This window comes from Triticum dicoccoides, chromosome 1A, assembly GCF_002162155.2.
Source record: "Triticum dicoccoides isolate Atlit2015 ecotype Zavitan chromosome 1A, WEW_v2.0, whole genome shotgun sequence".
Lineage (NCBI taxonomy): Eukaryota > Viridiplantae > Streptophyta > Magnoliopsida > Poales > Poaceae > Triticum > Triticum dicoccoides.
This window is the reverse complement of record NC_041380.1, coordinates 564672994-564689833: the sequence shown is the minus strand read 5'-3', so window position 1 is coordinate 564689833 and position 16840 is coordinate 564672994. Positions and strand designations below refer to the sequence as shown.

The 16840-nt window shown below is 41.7% G+C and overlaps 1 protein-coding gene across 1 annotated transcript; it reads left to right on the top strand.

Moving 5' to 3' along the window:
* The first annotated feature begins 3016 nt into the window (after window positions 1-3016).
* LOC119334443 (gibberellin-regulated protein 12-like) lies at window positions 3017-3925 on the top strand. The gene is made up of 4 exons (XM_037607030.1): window positions 3017-3126; window positions 3249-3290; window positions 3402-3432; window positions 3684-3925. The coding sequence occupies exons 1-4, from the start codon at window positions 3070-3072 to the stop codon at window positions 3863-3865; spliced, it is 312 nt and encodes a 103-aa protein (XP_037462927.1). The 5' UTR covers window positions 3017-3069; the 3' UTR covers window positions 3866-3925.
* The last annotated feature ends 12915 nt before the right edge of the window (window positions 3926-16840 follow it).

Below are 16840 nucleotides of genomic sequence, written 5' to 3'. Positions count from 1 at the left end.
TCGGCAACTGGCAAAAGCCTTATGGTTATCTCTCTATTGCATAAGATGCAAGCGCCAAATAATTGCTTTACTTTATCGCTATGTGATATCAATTGTTGGCGAGACGACCATGTGACGACACATTGTATAGATCAAGATGATGGAGATCATGGTGTCATGCCGGTGACGATGGAGATCATGACGATGCTTTGGAGATGGAGATCAAAGACACAAGATGATGATGGCCATATCATGTCACACATTTTGATTGCATGTGATGTTTATCTTTTATACATCTTATTTTACTTAGTTCGACGGTAGCTTTATAAGATGATCTCTCACTAATTATCAAGGTACAAGTGTTCTCCCTGAGTATGCACCGTTGCGAAAGTTCTTCGTGCTGAGACATCACGTGATGATCAGGTGTGACAGGCTCTACGTTCAAATACAACAGGTGCAAAACAGTTGCACACGCGGAATACTCAGGTTAAACTTGACGAGCCTAGCATATAACAGATATGGCCTCAGAACACGGAGACCAAAAGGTCGAGCGTGAATCATATAGTAGATATGATCAACATAGTGATGTTCACCATTGAAACTACTCCATCTCACGTGATGATCGAACATGGTTTAGTTGATATGGATCACGTGATCACTTAGAATATTAGAGGGATGTCTGTCTAAGTGGGAGTTCTTAAGTAATATGATTAATTGAACTTTAATTTATCATGAACTTAGTCCTGGTAGTATTAGCATATCTATGTTGTAGATCAAACGTCACAATGTAACTGGGTGACTATAAAGATGCTCTACAGGTGTCTCCGATGGTGTCTGTTGAGTTGGCATAGATCAAGATTAGGATTTGTCATTCCATGTATTGGAGAGGTATCTCTGGGCCCTCTCGGTAATGCACATCACTATAATCCTTGCAAGCAATGTAACTTATGAGTTAGTTAGTTACGGGATGTAGCATTACGGAAACGAGTAAAGACCCTTGCCGGTAACGAGATTGAACTAGGTATTGAGATACCGACGATCGAATCTCGGGCAAGTAATATACCGATGACAAAGCGAACAACGTATGTTGTTATGCGGTTTGACCGATAAGGATCTTCGTAGAATATGTAGGAACCAATATGAGCATCCAGGTTCCGCTATTGGTTATTGACCGGAGATGAGTCTCGGTCATGTCTACATAGTTCTCAAACCCGGTGGGTCCGCACGCTTAACGTTCGATGATGATCGGAATTATGAGTTTATGTGTTTTGATGTACCGAAGGTGGTTCAGAGTCTCAGATGTGATCACGGACATGATGAGGAGTCTCGAAATGCTCGAGACATAAAGATTGATATATTGGACGGCTATATTCGGACACTAGAAGTGTTTCGGGTGGTTTCAGATAAAACCGGAGTGCCGGAGGGTTACCGGACCCCCCCCCCCTCGGAGGGGAACTAATGGGCCTAGATGGTCCTTAGTGGAGAGAGAGAGGGGCGGCCAGGGCAAGCCGCGCGCCCCTCCCCCTTGAGTCCGAATTGGACTAGGAGGGGGACGGCGCCCCCCTTTTTCCTTCCCCTCTCCCACTCCTTCCTTCCCCCTCCTAGTAGGACTAGGAAAGGGTGAATCCTACTCCTACTAGGAGGAGGATTCCTCCCCTCCTTGGGCGCCCCAAGGGCTGGCCGGCCTCCCCCCTTGCTCCTTTATATACGGGGGCAGGGGCACCCTAGAACACACAAGTTGACATTGTTTAGCCATGTGTGGTGCCCCCCTCCACCATAACCCACCTTGGTCATATTGTTGCAGTGCTTAGGCGAAGCACTGCGCCAGTAGCTTCATCATCACCGTCATCACGCTATCGTGTTGAGGAAACTCTCCCTCGACACTCAGCTGGATCTAGAGTTCGTGGGACGTCACCGAGCTGAATGTGTGCAGATCACGAAGGTGCCGTATCTTCGGTGCTAGGATCGGTCGGATCGTGAAGACATTCGACTACATCAACCGCGTTGTCATAACGCTTCCGCTTACGATCTACAAGGGTACGTGGACTATACTCTTCCCTCTCGTTGCTATGCATCACCTAGATAGATCTTGCGTGTGCGTAGGAATTTTTTTGAAATTACTACATTCCCCAACAGCAGCATAGGTTGAGATTGTAAAAAAAAGTCAATAGAAATTTCGGTGAGGAGGGTGTGAGGTGGACCTACTAGGCAAGCTCATTTCCCGTGTGTTGCAATGAGGCATACATATTCTAGTGGTTCAGCACCAATCATATCCAACATATACGTCACACCTAGTATATTCTAGATCTTGGTAAGAATTGATTTGATCTGAGTTTGGATAGGAGAAGACTAGTAAAAATTTGATTTAGCTGAGGTTTTGGTAAGATTTGATCTGATATGGGCATGGGTAGAGGAAGGGAAGGAAAGTTTTGTTTTAGTTGAGATTTTGGAAATATTTTATTGATTTAATTGAGTTAATGCAATATGTGAATTTGAGAAAAATACTGATTTGGGTTAGATTATTCAAAGTTACTCTATTTACATTGGTTTTTATTTTGTGCAGCATTGGTTGAGATTACCAAAAAAATCAAAGGAAACCAAGGAGAGCAGGAGTGTGGGGAGGAAAAAACTAGAAAGGGGGTGAAGAGAATCTACCAACTCCCCTTTAATAATACAGATAATAGTAGAGATGAAAGTGTGGACACTAATTTTGACTGGCTTGTTAATCTTTGGATACTGACCGTATTCCTTAGCTAGTTTAAAAGATATCTATGAATTAATAGGTCGATGTCAAATATATCACATTATGGATCCTTTGGATCGCGCAATTATCTTCTACTCCATACCAGACTTCTAAATTTAGATTTTGGTATCAATCTATTAAATGATTTTATCACCAAACAGGTGTATCAATAGATAAGTTGGTGAACAATAATGTCAAAATTTGGAAGATTTTAATTTTAATTGCCAGTTAAAACTAATATCTAGAATGCATCTAAATATATCATAACTGGATATTATATATACCAAGGTCAGCAACAGGTTTCCCCAAGATCATATCCTCATTGCATACATGTGCAACTAAGAAGCATGGCTTGTGTCGCACGCACTCTTTCCATTCCTTTCTTGCTTGCATTATTCTTCGTGGTACCTCTCTCTCTCTCTCTCTCTCTCTCTCTCTCTCTCTCTCTCTCTCTCTCAATATATATATATATATAAATTGTTGATGGAAACATATGTTTAACCATGAGTTGCAATCATTTTTTTAGGCTGAGGTATCCGGGAGCATGAACGTAGAATCATACAAACCGGTATGTTTACTGTACTATTTCCATGGCGCTGGTGAAACAGCAAATAAGTCACAAGAATTATGTCGTACTTGTATCAAAACACTAATTTTGGTATTTGAATTTCTGATCTAGGCTGGTGCAGAAGGATCTGTTCCTTTAAAAGGTAACAAATCTGTCTACATTTGTCAAATCATTATACAACAAAATTCTAAGTCCATGCATGTCAATCATTATAAAGTCATTGTAAAATTAAGAAAACATTCTTCAAATATTCCACATAACATGAGCATTCTAGGAGGAAAGACATGGAACTTTTTTTGTTGAAGCATAAAAAGTAATATGCATGATCGTGTCATAATAATGTCAAATATAACTGCCATTCTTTATTTTTAATATGTTGCGCACGATGAACAGAATGCCCAGCGAAATGCAAGATCCGTTGCTCAGCTACGTCACACAAGAAACCATGCAATTTCTATTGTAACTACTGCTGCAAGAGGTGCATGTGTGTTCCGTCCGGCACGGTGGGCAACAAGGAAGAATGCCCGTGCTACAACAACTTGAAGACCCAGGATGGCAAGCCTAAGTGCCCGTGATATGCCTGCAAGTCGTGTGTGGCCTCCAAGTTTTACAGTCTTGTTGTATCGAACAAAGTATTGATAATAAAGTTGACTTGTTTAATACAAGATTTGTGTTATTATTGGAGACAAAATAGGAGATAGGCCAAAATATCTTCATGAATTTATCATTCTATTTGTAGCAATCTATGTGTTGTTTGCTTGTCAGCCATACTTTGCCACACATCTTATAGACAAGTCTGGCAAGTTAAGTCACTGTCTGGTTCTAGCCACAGCATAGTCAAGTTCTTTTTCTTTCTTTATTTGGACAAATAAGCGCAATATGTACTTTTTTGTGGGTGACCCATATGCCATATGTACTTAAAACGTCTAAGAGGCAAATTTCGCAAATAATAATAATGATGGCAAACTAAAGCAAAGTTCCAACCAAACATGCCCTTAGCGCCTGTGCATTGCACGGCGGACTACATTTTTACCATCTATGAAGGCATACTGAAACAGAGGATGGATTAATATTGTTGCAGCGCGGGTGTGTGTGTTGTCATGCGGGAGAGGGGAGGGGTGCACCAAGTAGAGACATCGAAGATCCGAGCAACAAGTTGACATGCTATGTGCCTCCTTCGATAAAGCACACCCACAAAAGGGAAGCATCTGAAATGACGTGAAAATTTAATAGGGGGATACTGTCATTTTAGTTGGAAGAAAAGAAAATAATTGGGTTTACAAAACTTGGTGCGGTGATAAATTCTAGACTTGTATTTAACTTCATGGTATATCTTGCCTTAGACATCTCCAATAGATGATGTAAAAATGTTGTCGTGCACAAAAATTCATCGTTTAGGGCATTTTGGGCCAAAGGCCAGTAGATGTTGCAAAAAAAATTGGCCAGCCCCAACTGCTACAAATTTACAGCACCTCTGGAGGCTACCCAAAAGCCAAAACACCGTGGCGGAAACCCAACCGCCACGCTAAAACTTCCTTGCAGCCTGACTATTGCCTAATTCTGGTTGTTTCTCATTTTTTCCCACTCCGACAACCACCCTCGGCCTTGCCGCCACCCCACCGCTTGGTCGAGATGACCGCCATGACCCCATCGCCTCCATAAAAGATCTGAATATCATTATCGATCCTGACAGATTTCGGTGGTTCCCTCACCCATTCGCATATAATTATATCACCAATCGCATATAATTGTTATATTGAAAACAAATAGTGCAATACATACCAGGTGGATGAAACTAATTGCAGTTTTCTCATTCATCTTCCCGAAAACATTAAACAAAGCTACAAGTTAGTTTGACAAGTTTAAAGTAAGTATCATGAAGCAAAAAAAAACACATCATCAATGTGAGTGGTAGTAAACATATATTCGTCCACACTGTATATTAGACAATGACCCTCAGTGGATAATCAAAATTAGGCACCGGTCTAAGGTTCCTTGGTTAAATATCTTTGTGTAATCTCACCTTACTTCTTAGGATTTCTTATGTACTCTGATCAGTATACTCTTCCGATCAATCCAATCATAAGGCGGACCATCTGAGTTATTTTCTCTCTAATATAGGGCTTAGGGATACTAGTTGCAGCAACGATATTTAATCTGTTGTCCACATTTACTCTTTCCAATCTGAATTAATTGATGCAACCTTTATACCCGCGTCATTTTTTCGTATTAGAGGGAGTACCATTATTTTTATACCTGGAAATGGAAGCACCATTATCCGAACCTGGTGGCTAGCGATTGATTTCTTTTTGAAAAGTATCTTGGATAACCTAGATCAATCAAAGTTTACGAAAATGCAGTTAGAAAACTAGGACAAAGATGATTAAAGCTCTATTTCTAGGCAGACTAGATTGAACATGCACAAGAGGGATCCGGAGAAGATGTGGTGATGTGATCTTAATACCTTGAATTCGGACTGGGATCTGCCTTTGCCAGCATGTCTCCGGTGGGTGAACGACTGAACGGGGAAGACGATACAGTTGTGGGGAGTCGCAGAGTTAGGAAGCAAATCAAGCGATCGAGTCAAATCACGGAAAACCCTATCCGCCGCTCACTGCGTCGTAATGTCGACCCTTTGCACAGGGATGCGCGAGCGAACGACGTACATCTATGTCTATGTCTACATCTTTACAGACGTAAAGCTTACACGCACGTACATATACTCACCCTTATGAACAGGGGAGGTGCTAGTCCACGGCTGCTGGGTTCAGATGAACCCAATAAAATGTGAAACCTGAACTCATCAAAGGTCAATGCACAAGCACGAAGCCATTCAACCCGTTTAAAATATTCTAGCGTGATTAGCCCAAACAAAGGCCCACAAGTAAACTGACTGAATTGGATCGATTGATCTTTCGATTCCATGTCTCATACGCACGCAGTGATTTGAGGACCTCCTATCTGCCGCTCGTTGTGGCAAATTGGCGAAGGATCGCACAGGCGGGGAGCGCGAGTGGGCCATCCCATTTGTGGTACTGTAGCGAGCAGTGTAAAATTCGCAAAAAGAAGCGTGCAGTACCAGCGATCGAATTAGGGACCCCTCGCTACAAAATGCGTGTAGCTAGCCGCCCCACATGATGCCTGTTAGTGACTAATGGGCACCACAAATTTTTAAGAACTAACTACAACATCATATCCATATATTTTTCCACAAAAATCTGTACACTTTTCTAAATTTTGGAACTTGTTTTGGCAAACGTGATTATTTTAGAAAAAAATTGAACAAACGAGTTTGTGAACAATTTTTCAAAACATGAACAAATTTTGAAATTCCATACTTTTTTTGAATTTTCGAACACTATCTTAAAAACGTGAACAAAATTTGAAAACTTGAACAAAACTCCGACTTTCTATACGAAAAAGTGAACAAATTTAAAATTTCTGATTTTTTTATAAATTGAACAGTTTTTGAAAATTATGAAAAAAATATAGAAATACCAAATATTTTTAATATGTATTTTATCCAAAAAAACGTGAACAAAATTCCCAAATTCCATACCAAAAAAGTGTACAATTTTCGAAAACTTGAACAAACTTCAAAGTTCCGGACAATTTTTGAAAAGTGAACAAATTTTGGAAAACATCAACAATATATTTAAATTCTAAACAATTTTTAAAAAAATTAACAAAATTGGAAAAAAAACATGAACAATTTTTGAAAACGTGAACAAAGCTTCGAAGTTCTGTACAAAATATTGAACAGTTTTTGAAAATGTGAAGAAATTTCAAATTTTGGAACACTTCTGGAAAATGTGAATAAATTTTGAACAAAGTGAACAAATTAATAAAAACATGAACAAAATATTGAAATTCTGAACATTTTTTGAAAAACATGAATACAAATTTGGAACCCAAACATTTTTATTTAAAAGAGAAGCAATTTCAAAGTTTATATTTTTTTATGAAAATTTTGAAGTTACAAAAAACCCACAAAAGAAACAGGAAAAACGAATAAAAAATAAAAATAATAAAATAATAAAAGAAGGAAGAAAAAACCCGGTTCAGAAAAAAAACTACGATTGCCACTGGTCAGTCCACTAGATGCTATATAGCATTTTTGGCCTATTGCAGTCAAATAGATAGCCAAATACACCGGAGGTCGTCGTTGTACGCCAGATGAGATCGTTTTTCTCTAGTCCCTAGTGGCTGGAACCCTAGTCGTCGTCAGGAGGGGTCATCTTTCAGCGCCGTCCTCCGACGGCTCCCCTCTGCCGGCAACCTCGGTTGTTGATGGTGAGGGGATCGTCGGATCCACGCGTGTGGATCGTTTTTACTCCCTTGTTTAGGTTTTTAGGTTGTTCATCGTCTTGGCTTCGACGACAACGATGACGGTGCTGAATAAAGATTTTTCGGATCCTTTCCTAATGAGGCCATCGGTCCCATGGTTGGGGATGGATTTGAAAACCAATCTGTTCAACTAAGGATGGCGTAGCGGCGACGACATCCTCGTTGTGGACATGTGTTCTCGGGTTCCGCCGTTGTGACGGCGTTTTCTCCAGCGTTGGCGCGGAGTTTGGGAGGTAGTCCAGGAGCGGATGCAGATTGTGATCTGCATCGACAACATATGGAAGACGGAACGTGTGCTGGCTTCGTGGTTCGTGGATGTCAGGTATGGTTTCCTCCTTCGATGTCTTAGTCATGGTGGGGTGTCAAATCTGGAGTTCGATGACGTGTCCGGGGTTTTGACCCAGTCTGATTCGCTCAATGGTAATGGCTTCACTTTTGGTGATGGCTTCACTTTTGGTGAGCCACCTTGAAGGTCCGCAAAACTGCATATCAGCGATGAAGCCGCATCGAGTTCGGGTCGTCGAGCTCGGGTGAGGAGGTGATCCATCATTCTTTTCTTCAGTGGTGCTGGAGACAGGTGACGGGCGTTGGTGTCAAATGTGAAGATGTTCTGCTATCTTTTCAATTTTAACATACCGATCTTTACATGACTTGTACTTTGTTCTTATGAATGAGACATGTATTACCATACAAAAAGAAATACATTGGAGGTCCCCGCATAGACAAACCAATCCACGAGGCCCTGCAACAAGCACACACTGCAGCAACCTAGGTATTGGGTCTGATTTTCCTTTATAGCATTTTTTCAGTCGGTTTCAACATTCATGGATTATTTTTTAACATAAACACGTTTTACAAAGTGTAAGCATTTTTCATAATGTTGCGAACATTTTTTTGAAACAGTTAATTATTTTAATTAAAAAATTCTATTTTCATTTTTTCTTTTGTGAACCTATTTTTGGAAATTTATATTGTTTTCAAATCTGAGAACATTTTTAAAAGTATGAAAACTGTTTAAAAGCAATTTTTTTGCCAATCCAAATATTTTATTAATTTGAGGAACATTTTCTCTACTGTATAAACTTTTTCTGAAACTTTGAACCTTTTTAAATGCGGAAAGCATCTGAAATTTTTAATCATTTTTTAAAACTTTGCAAAACAAGATCATATTCTTGAAATTTCTGAAAAAAGGGAAAAAGACATATGAAAAACGAGAGCATCAAAACTTCTAGAAGGTTCCCGAAGGGGGGGGGGGTCCTACAGAAGCTTCTGGAATGTCGCTGGACCAAAATCCTGCGCTAAATGGAGATAGGCCCACCATGATGCACGGAGACAGCCACTTGTTGCGAGAACATTTTTGGAATACATGATGAACATTTCATTGATGCACGGTTAATATTTTTTATATGTGCATCAAAAAACATTTAATGGGAATACTCATTTTTCTTATTGCATGAAGAATATTTTTTATAGACACGATGATATTTTTAATATATGTTAAATACATATTTTAATACATACTTAAAAAATTTAAAATACAAGATGAAGCTTTTTAATACATGATAGACATTTTTAATACAATATGAATATTTTTAAAATAGATGATTTATAAAATACATGACGAATGTTTTTTAAATATATGTTGGACCATTTTTGAAACACAATGAAGTTTTTTGAAATAGATGACGATCATGTTTAAATAAAAGATGCACAATTTTTTAATACACAATGAACATCTCATGAAATATTACGGGATAGAGGGAGTACATGTTTAACATTTTTCAAATGCGATAAACATTCTTGAAGTACGGAATGAACATTTTTCTACACCAGAGATAAAAATAAATGAATTATTTATGTTTAAAATAAAATAAGTAAGTAAAAATGAAATATATTTAAAACTAGTGGTGAATAGCAAAATAAGTAGAAAAAATAAAACTAAAATAAATTGAATTATTTATTTAACAATGAAATCAATCTGGAAAGAAAAAAACAAAAGGAAAAAGCACAATAGAAAACTGGAAAATCGAGAAGTAGAAAAATGGAAATAGATAAATCAACGTTTGGAGAATCAATAGAAAAATCAACTGCCGCTCCATGCCAGGACGAACCACTGCGCATGGGAAAGAGAAAAAAAACGATAGGTAAGGCCGGCTCAGATTGGTTCGCTGTAGAGGAGCGGATGGTGCGAGTTGTAATATAGTCGAGCTAATGTACAGCATCGGCAATCCTTACGCGTGTACCGCACTATTATAGCCGGCAAACAGTAGTAGTGCGAAGCTGCGCAAGAGTTTTTTCCCGAAACTAAGGACCCCTGCCTCTGGCGGCGGCGATTAGGGTTTCGACGTGGAACACGACGGCGCTCGCTGATCTCGTCGGCGAGGCGCGCGGGGCTTGGATCTGGCGTGATGGCATCATCTCAGCCTGTTGACGCCAACCAGAAGGATGGGGGGAAGGGCTCCCCTCGATCAGCAAGAACACATCTGGAAGAGGCGCTGTGGAAGTTGGATATCTCTGAAGAAGAAGCCACGCCTCTGGTTCTGGATGATCGTGTGGAAGGAGGCCCGACAAAGTGGTTGTTGGCAGGCAAGATCTTGCACCGTAATCTGTACCATATCCAGACGATCACCAACGCCCTTCGCCCGGCTTGGGGCAATCCAAGGGGACTACAGTTCCGCTCTGCTGGTCCTAACATGTTTGTGGTTGAGTTTGAGAATCAACGAGATAGAGATCGAGTTTGGAGTGGATCACCGTGGCACCTGAACAAAAACGTTGTGATTCTAGCGGAGTTTGAAGATTGTATGAGGCCGGATGAATTGAAATTTGACAAGCTCCAAGTGTGGGCTAGGGTTTTAAACCTCCCATACAATCTTCGTGATGATGCATGGGCTGGACCTATTGCTAGACAGATTGACCCCAAGGCGCAGCTAGCAAAGTTTGATCACATCGGGGGCTATCTGTGGGCTAGGGTTACCATTGAAGTGGACAAGCCTCTGAGAAGGTGGATATTAATTGACTCGGCCAGGAGGAAGAGGGTTGATCCCTATGATATTCAGTATGAGCAAATCCCTTACTTTTGCTTCTCCTGCGGCCGCCTTGGACACTCGGAGCTGCACTGACCTACACCGGGGACCCGAGATGCAAACGACGACTTGCCGTTCGGGGCCAAGCTGAGGGCTGCTGGCGAGTCCAAAAAACCAGCCACTAGTGACAACTCTTCCCGGAGCCAGAATTCAGAGCAGAGCAGCATAAACAATACTAGGAATTCTTGTTCTAAGGAAGATGCAGGGGTAGAGGTAACTTCACCTGTGAAGAACAGGCAACAGTATAAGAGGAAGGAGGGGCCGAATCCAGTCTACAAACCAAAACATCAGCTCCTCCTTACTTCGGGCCAGGGTGAACACAGCAAGAATTTAGAGGACCCAATCATATCTGATGGAAAGCTGGACGACAAGGAGGAGGAGGGGAGAGAGTTTGCACGTGAGCCAAAGAAGAAGAAGCCTACACCTGAAGATTCGGCAGAGACCGCGGCACGGTCCTACCCGTCCCAATGAGATGCATGAGTTGGAACTGCCGGGGGCTTGGGAACCCCGAGGCAGTTCAAGAGCTTCGCAGTTTAGTGAAGCAAGAAGGACCCTCTCTTCTCTTCGTCATGAAGACAAAGATTAGAGGCAAGCGTGTTGAATTTCTGAAATATGGACTTGGTTTCAGTGGCTGCTATGCAGTCGACAGTGAAGGGTTGAGAGGAGCTATTGGTCTGTTCTGGACAAAGGATGTTTCAGTTGAGCTGAAGAATTTTAGTACCAGTCATATTGATGTGATGGTGAAGGATTTGAATCAAAACTCTCTGGAGTGGCGATTCAGAGGATTTTATGGCGCTCCTAGAGTGGAAAACAGACATCATAGTTGGCGCTTTCTGTGCACCTTATTCGGTATTCCACACTCGGCGTGGCTGTGCATGGGGGACTTCAACGAGACGCTTTTCGCATCAGAACACTTCAGTAGAACACCCAGGCCGGAGGGGCAGATGCGAGCTTTTCGGGAGGTTATAGATGACTGTATGTTACAAGACCTTGGCTGGTCAGGCTGTGCGTACACATGGGATAACAGGCAAGCTGGCCTGTCCAATGTCAAAGCAAGGCTGGATAGAGCCTTTGCAAATGAGGAGTTTCGGCAACATTATGAGTATATCCGAGTGAAGCATCTTGCGGCATGTGAATCGGATCACTGTTTTGTTGTAGCGGATGTGCAAGCTTCCCTGCCGAGTAGATCTCAGCATACACGGCAGTTTAGATATGAAAATGTTTGGCAAACACACAGGGATTGTGATCAGCTTGTGTCAGAAACATGGCGTGGTCATGCTCGCGCCCCGGGACTGCAAGGTATATCAGATTCGCTTGATCTTCTCAGGCGCACTCTTGGTCCATGGGGAGAAAAGGAGTTCGGGTGCCTCACACGTACGGTGAAACAGCTTCAGAGAAAGTTGAATAAGCTCCGGAGTGAGTCTGTTGGACGTGGCCCGACAGATGAAGAGAAACGTACGGTCACAAAACTCCGGGGGGCTATTCATCAGGAAGAGATATGGATGAAACAGCACTCGCGTGTCCGTTGGTTACGCGAAGGAGATCGTAATACTTCCTACTTTCAAGCACAAGCAGCAGTGAGAAAACACATAAATAGAATTGCCAGTCTCAGGCGCCAGGACGACTCGGTTTGTGCAACAGAAAGAGAGGACAAGGAGGAAGTGCAAGCTTTTTATCAGAACTTGTATGAGTCCCAAGGTTTTTATGATGTTAATAATTTGTTGAACTTTGTTCCGATGAAAGTAACACAGGCTATGAATGATCTTATGAATAAACCATATGATGCAACCGAGGTGAGGGAGGCTCTATTCCAAATGGCGGCCTCCAAAGCCCCGGGCATTGATGGGTTTACGACGGGTTTTTATCAACGTCACTGGAGTGTTATCCAGGAGGACGTGACACGAGCAGTTTTGGATTTTCTGAATGGGGGTGACATGCCTACCGGACTTAACGACACTTCGATCACTCTTATTCCCAAGGTACAGCATCCACAGACAATTCTTCAATACCGCCCTATAGCTCTCTGTCCGGTTCTGTATAAGATTGCTGCCAAGGCAATCACGAATCGCATGCGGAGTATTATGGATGAAATTATTAGTGAAGAACAGAGTGCCTTTGTTCCTGGACGCTTGATCACCGACAATGTGTTAGTTGCATACGAAAGTGTGCACACAATGAAGCGGAGGAAGAAGCGGAAGAATTATTCTTGTGCGGTCAAGCTTGACATGATGAAAGCGTACGATAGAGTCGAATGGCACTACCTGGAGGCCATCATGTTGAGATTGGGTTTCTCTATGAGTTTTACTAGACTCATTATGAAGTGTGTATCTTCTGTCAGATTCTCGATTCAGGTCAATGGGGAGCTTCTTCCTTTTTTCACCCCTTCAAAAGGTTTGTGGCAGGGAGATCCCGTATCACCATATTTATTTCTAATTTGTGCAGAGGGCTTATCTTCTTTGATCAAGTCATATGATGGGGGATATATTGACAGGGGGATCAGAGCTAGCTTCAGATCACCTTGGGTTAGTCATTTATTGTTTGCAGATGACAGTCTTATATTCATCAGTGCAAGTGGACAAAGTGTGGACAGATTGAATACGATTCTGGAGATTTATGGCAATGCCTCCGGACAGAGGGTTAATAGAGACAAAAGCGCAATTTACTTCAGTACAAACACCCCTGATTCGGTGCGGCAAACAATCAAGGCGATGCTGGACATTCAGGTTGAGGCCTTTAGCGAGCGGTACCTGGGTCTTCCTACTGCTGTGGGGCGCATCACAAGTGAAACTTTCGACCACATTGGTGACAGGGCTCGAGGGAAGATGCAAGGGTGGTCTGAACGTTTATTGGCATGTGCAGGCAGAGAAACATTGATGAAATCAGTGGTGCAATCCATACCAACGTTTAGTATGAGCACTTTTCTTCTAACCAAGAAGGTATGCAAGAGTGTTACCTCCCCAATGGCATAATTTTTTTGGAGCAGCTCCCTTGATAGGAAGGCAATGCATTGGGTCTCATGGGAACAATTGACGACGCCAAAGTGCAAAGGGGGCATGGGCTTCAAGGACATGCACCAGTTTAATCTAGCTATGTTGGGCAAACAAGGGTGGAGGCTGCTCACACAGCCGGATACATTGTGCTCAAGGGTGCTAAAAGGACGGTATTTCCCGGAAGTTGATTTCATGGATGCTACGCTGCCCAAGTCAGCTTCCAAGATTTGGCAGGCGATTATGGCGGGCAGGGAAGCTCTCCAAGCCGGTTTGATCAAAAGAATTGGAGATGGCACATCCACTTCTATATGGACTGACAGATGGATTCCGGGAACCATCTCCATGATGCCACTGCTGCAACCATCGCCTACCACACACGAAAAGGTCTCTGATCTGATAGATAGTGATAACTGGTCATGGCGACAGCAGGTGGTCCGAGACAATTTCATTGCGCCAGATGCCAGGCCATTCTTAATATTCCATTGAGGCAAGGCGGTGGTGAAGATTTTCTCGCTTGGGCGCTCGATAAGTCATGCAACTATACTGTCAAGACGGCGTACCGTGCTCTTATGACTTAGAAAGAGCGTTTAGCTCTAGAGGAAGGGGCGGATACCAGTACTTCACGGGATGATCAACAGTTGTGGTCTGCACTTTGGAAGCTCAATGTTGTCCCGAAGGTGAGGGTGTTCTGGTGGAGAGTTATCCGCGGCATTCTTCCAGATGAGCACACACTCAAGAGGCGGCATATAAGTGAGATTAGCAGATGCAATATCTGCTTAGCTAGAGATGAAGACCTCCAACATGCGTTGATGTACTGTTCGCATGCGAAGAGGTTCTGGCACGAGGCTCAGTCATGGTTTGATCTTCATCTACCTCAGCTCCATCCAGACTCTTGGGTGAGGGATATATTATGTCATGATCGTTTCTCAGAGAAGGACAAGCCACTGATCATTACGATCATGTGGGCCATTTGGCACTCCCGCAACAAAATCAAACACAATGAGGAAGGAACAGATCCGACAACATCAATGCGTCTGACGAGAGAGGATCTCGCCATTCTAGATCTTCCTTGGAATCTTACTATGACCATGGCGGGGCATGGGTGGCGGCCACCTGAGTTTGATCACATTTCTATCACTACAGATGGCGCCATTGACTTCGACACAAGCACTGGAGGTGCAGGTGGTGTGGCTCGTTCGGCAACCAAGATGTTAGGAGCTTGGTGTAAACCATACATGGGAATCACCGATCCCCTCTTGGCTGAAGCTTATGCACTTCGTGACGGGGTGTTGTTTGCAAGACTTCGAGGCTTCACACATGTGATAATGGAATTAGACTGCATGGAGATGGTTGATCTCTGGAATTTTCGCCACAATTCGAGATCTATTGTGGCACCTATCTTAGTTCAGATTGGAGAGCTAGCTCGTGATTTTTCTCTTTTTGTTGTTCAACATGTAAATCGGTCAGCGAATATTCTGGCTCATCTATGTGCTAAGCGTGCTTGCACATTGCATGTAACGGAAAGCTGGCTTGATGAGACTCCCAGCTTCCTTGTGACAAGCCTTATGGTTGACTGTCCAAGGAATGCTCTTATTTGAATAAAGCTCTCTGAATTGATTGCAAAAAAAAAAAAAACAGTAGTAGTGCTAGCGCTTCTATGGGCCGGCCTATTCACGGCTTCTTCTTCCACGTTTCTTATCCCACGGTCGCACCGGTTTTTGGTTGGTTCTAGAACGTTACCTCAATCAAGTTTTTTTCCTGTCTTTTTCGCTTTTAATTTTTTGACCTTGTGAACTTCTCAAAAATATAACATTTTTTCAAATTCACAAATATTTTCAAATTCATGAACATTTTTCGGAATTGGGGAACTTTTTTCATATTCAAGAAAAAGTTTGCAAGTCTGGAACCATTTCTTAAAATTCAGAACAATTTTTTAAATCCAAATTTTTTGGAAATAAATTCAAAGTCATGAATACTTTTTGATATCTAGAAATTCTGCAAGCATTTTTTAAAATTCTGGAATGAAGATTTGAAATTTGGGACACTTGTTTCAGTGAATATTATTTGATATTCAGAAATTATTTTTGAAATTCACGAATATGTTTTGAATCAGGAAACACTTTTTACATTTTTGGTACAATATTTTAAAATTTGCGAACATTTTCTGGAATTAACGAACATTTTAAATTTAGAAATTATCTAATAGAGAATAAAACAGGCCAAAGTACATAAAACTGACTGAAAACTCGTTTTGTAAAAGAAAATCCATCAACAAAATAGATAAAAAGAAACACCAAAGAACCTCGTTGGTAGAGCTCGTGATGCTATGTGGGTCAGTCCAGTTAACCCTCTAGGGGGAGGGTGTGTGTTAGGTCGCTCCCCAAACCATTTTACGCGCGCATTAGGAGCTCTCTCTCTGTAGGAGCAATGCTACATCTACGTATGGAGTTATGAAACTTTTAAGTAATTAGCCAGTTGGCAGAATATGATAGGGATTAGGAGAGAGGAGGGGCCCACCCCACTGAAAATCAGGGGGTGGGGTGGGGGGGGGAGGGGGGCAGAGAATTAGTTCGTAGGTCTAGGATTATTGCTCTCCGTAGCATCCGTTTGCCCTTTTTATCACCCCTTTTGACTTCTTCCTACTTTCTAAAACTTCATTTGCCTACTAATTTCAATGATCCTCGGCAAGAAGTCAATGTTTGCAACCTAGCTTTTATATTCCAGTTATTAACCAAACATTCTAAAAAATATATTAATCAAACATATTCTCCTGCAATTTTTGTTACTTGAATACACTCCTGCAATTTTCATTATTGGCACAACTTATTTTGGAATGATTTGAACACGCAAATTTCATTATTGGCACAACTTATTTTGGAACGATTTTAACACGCCTGTGGCCTGCCACACAACTTAGAAGAAGAGGTGTGGCAAAGTCCAGCCATTATATTTTTTTACAGGAAAATACTAGTACAATTTTTGTGACAAAGTCTAACTATTAACCAATCATATTCTCCTACAATTTTCATTATTTAATAAGTATGCTTGGGACTTCCTTTTTTCTTAACTCCTTAAGGACTCTTTTTTTTTTGACAAGGACTATTTTCTTCTTGTTGTCCAGAATGCTTTA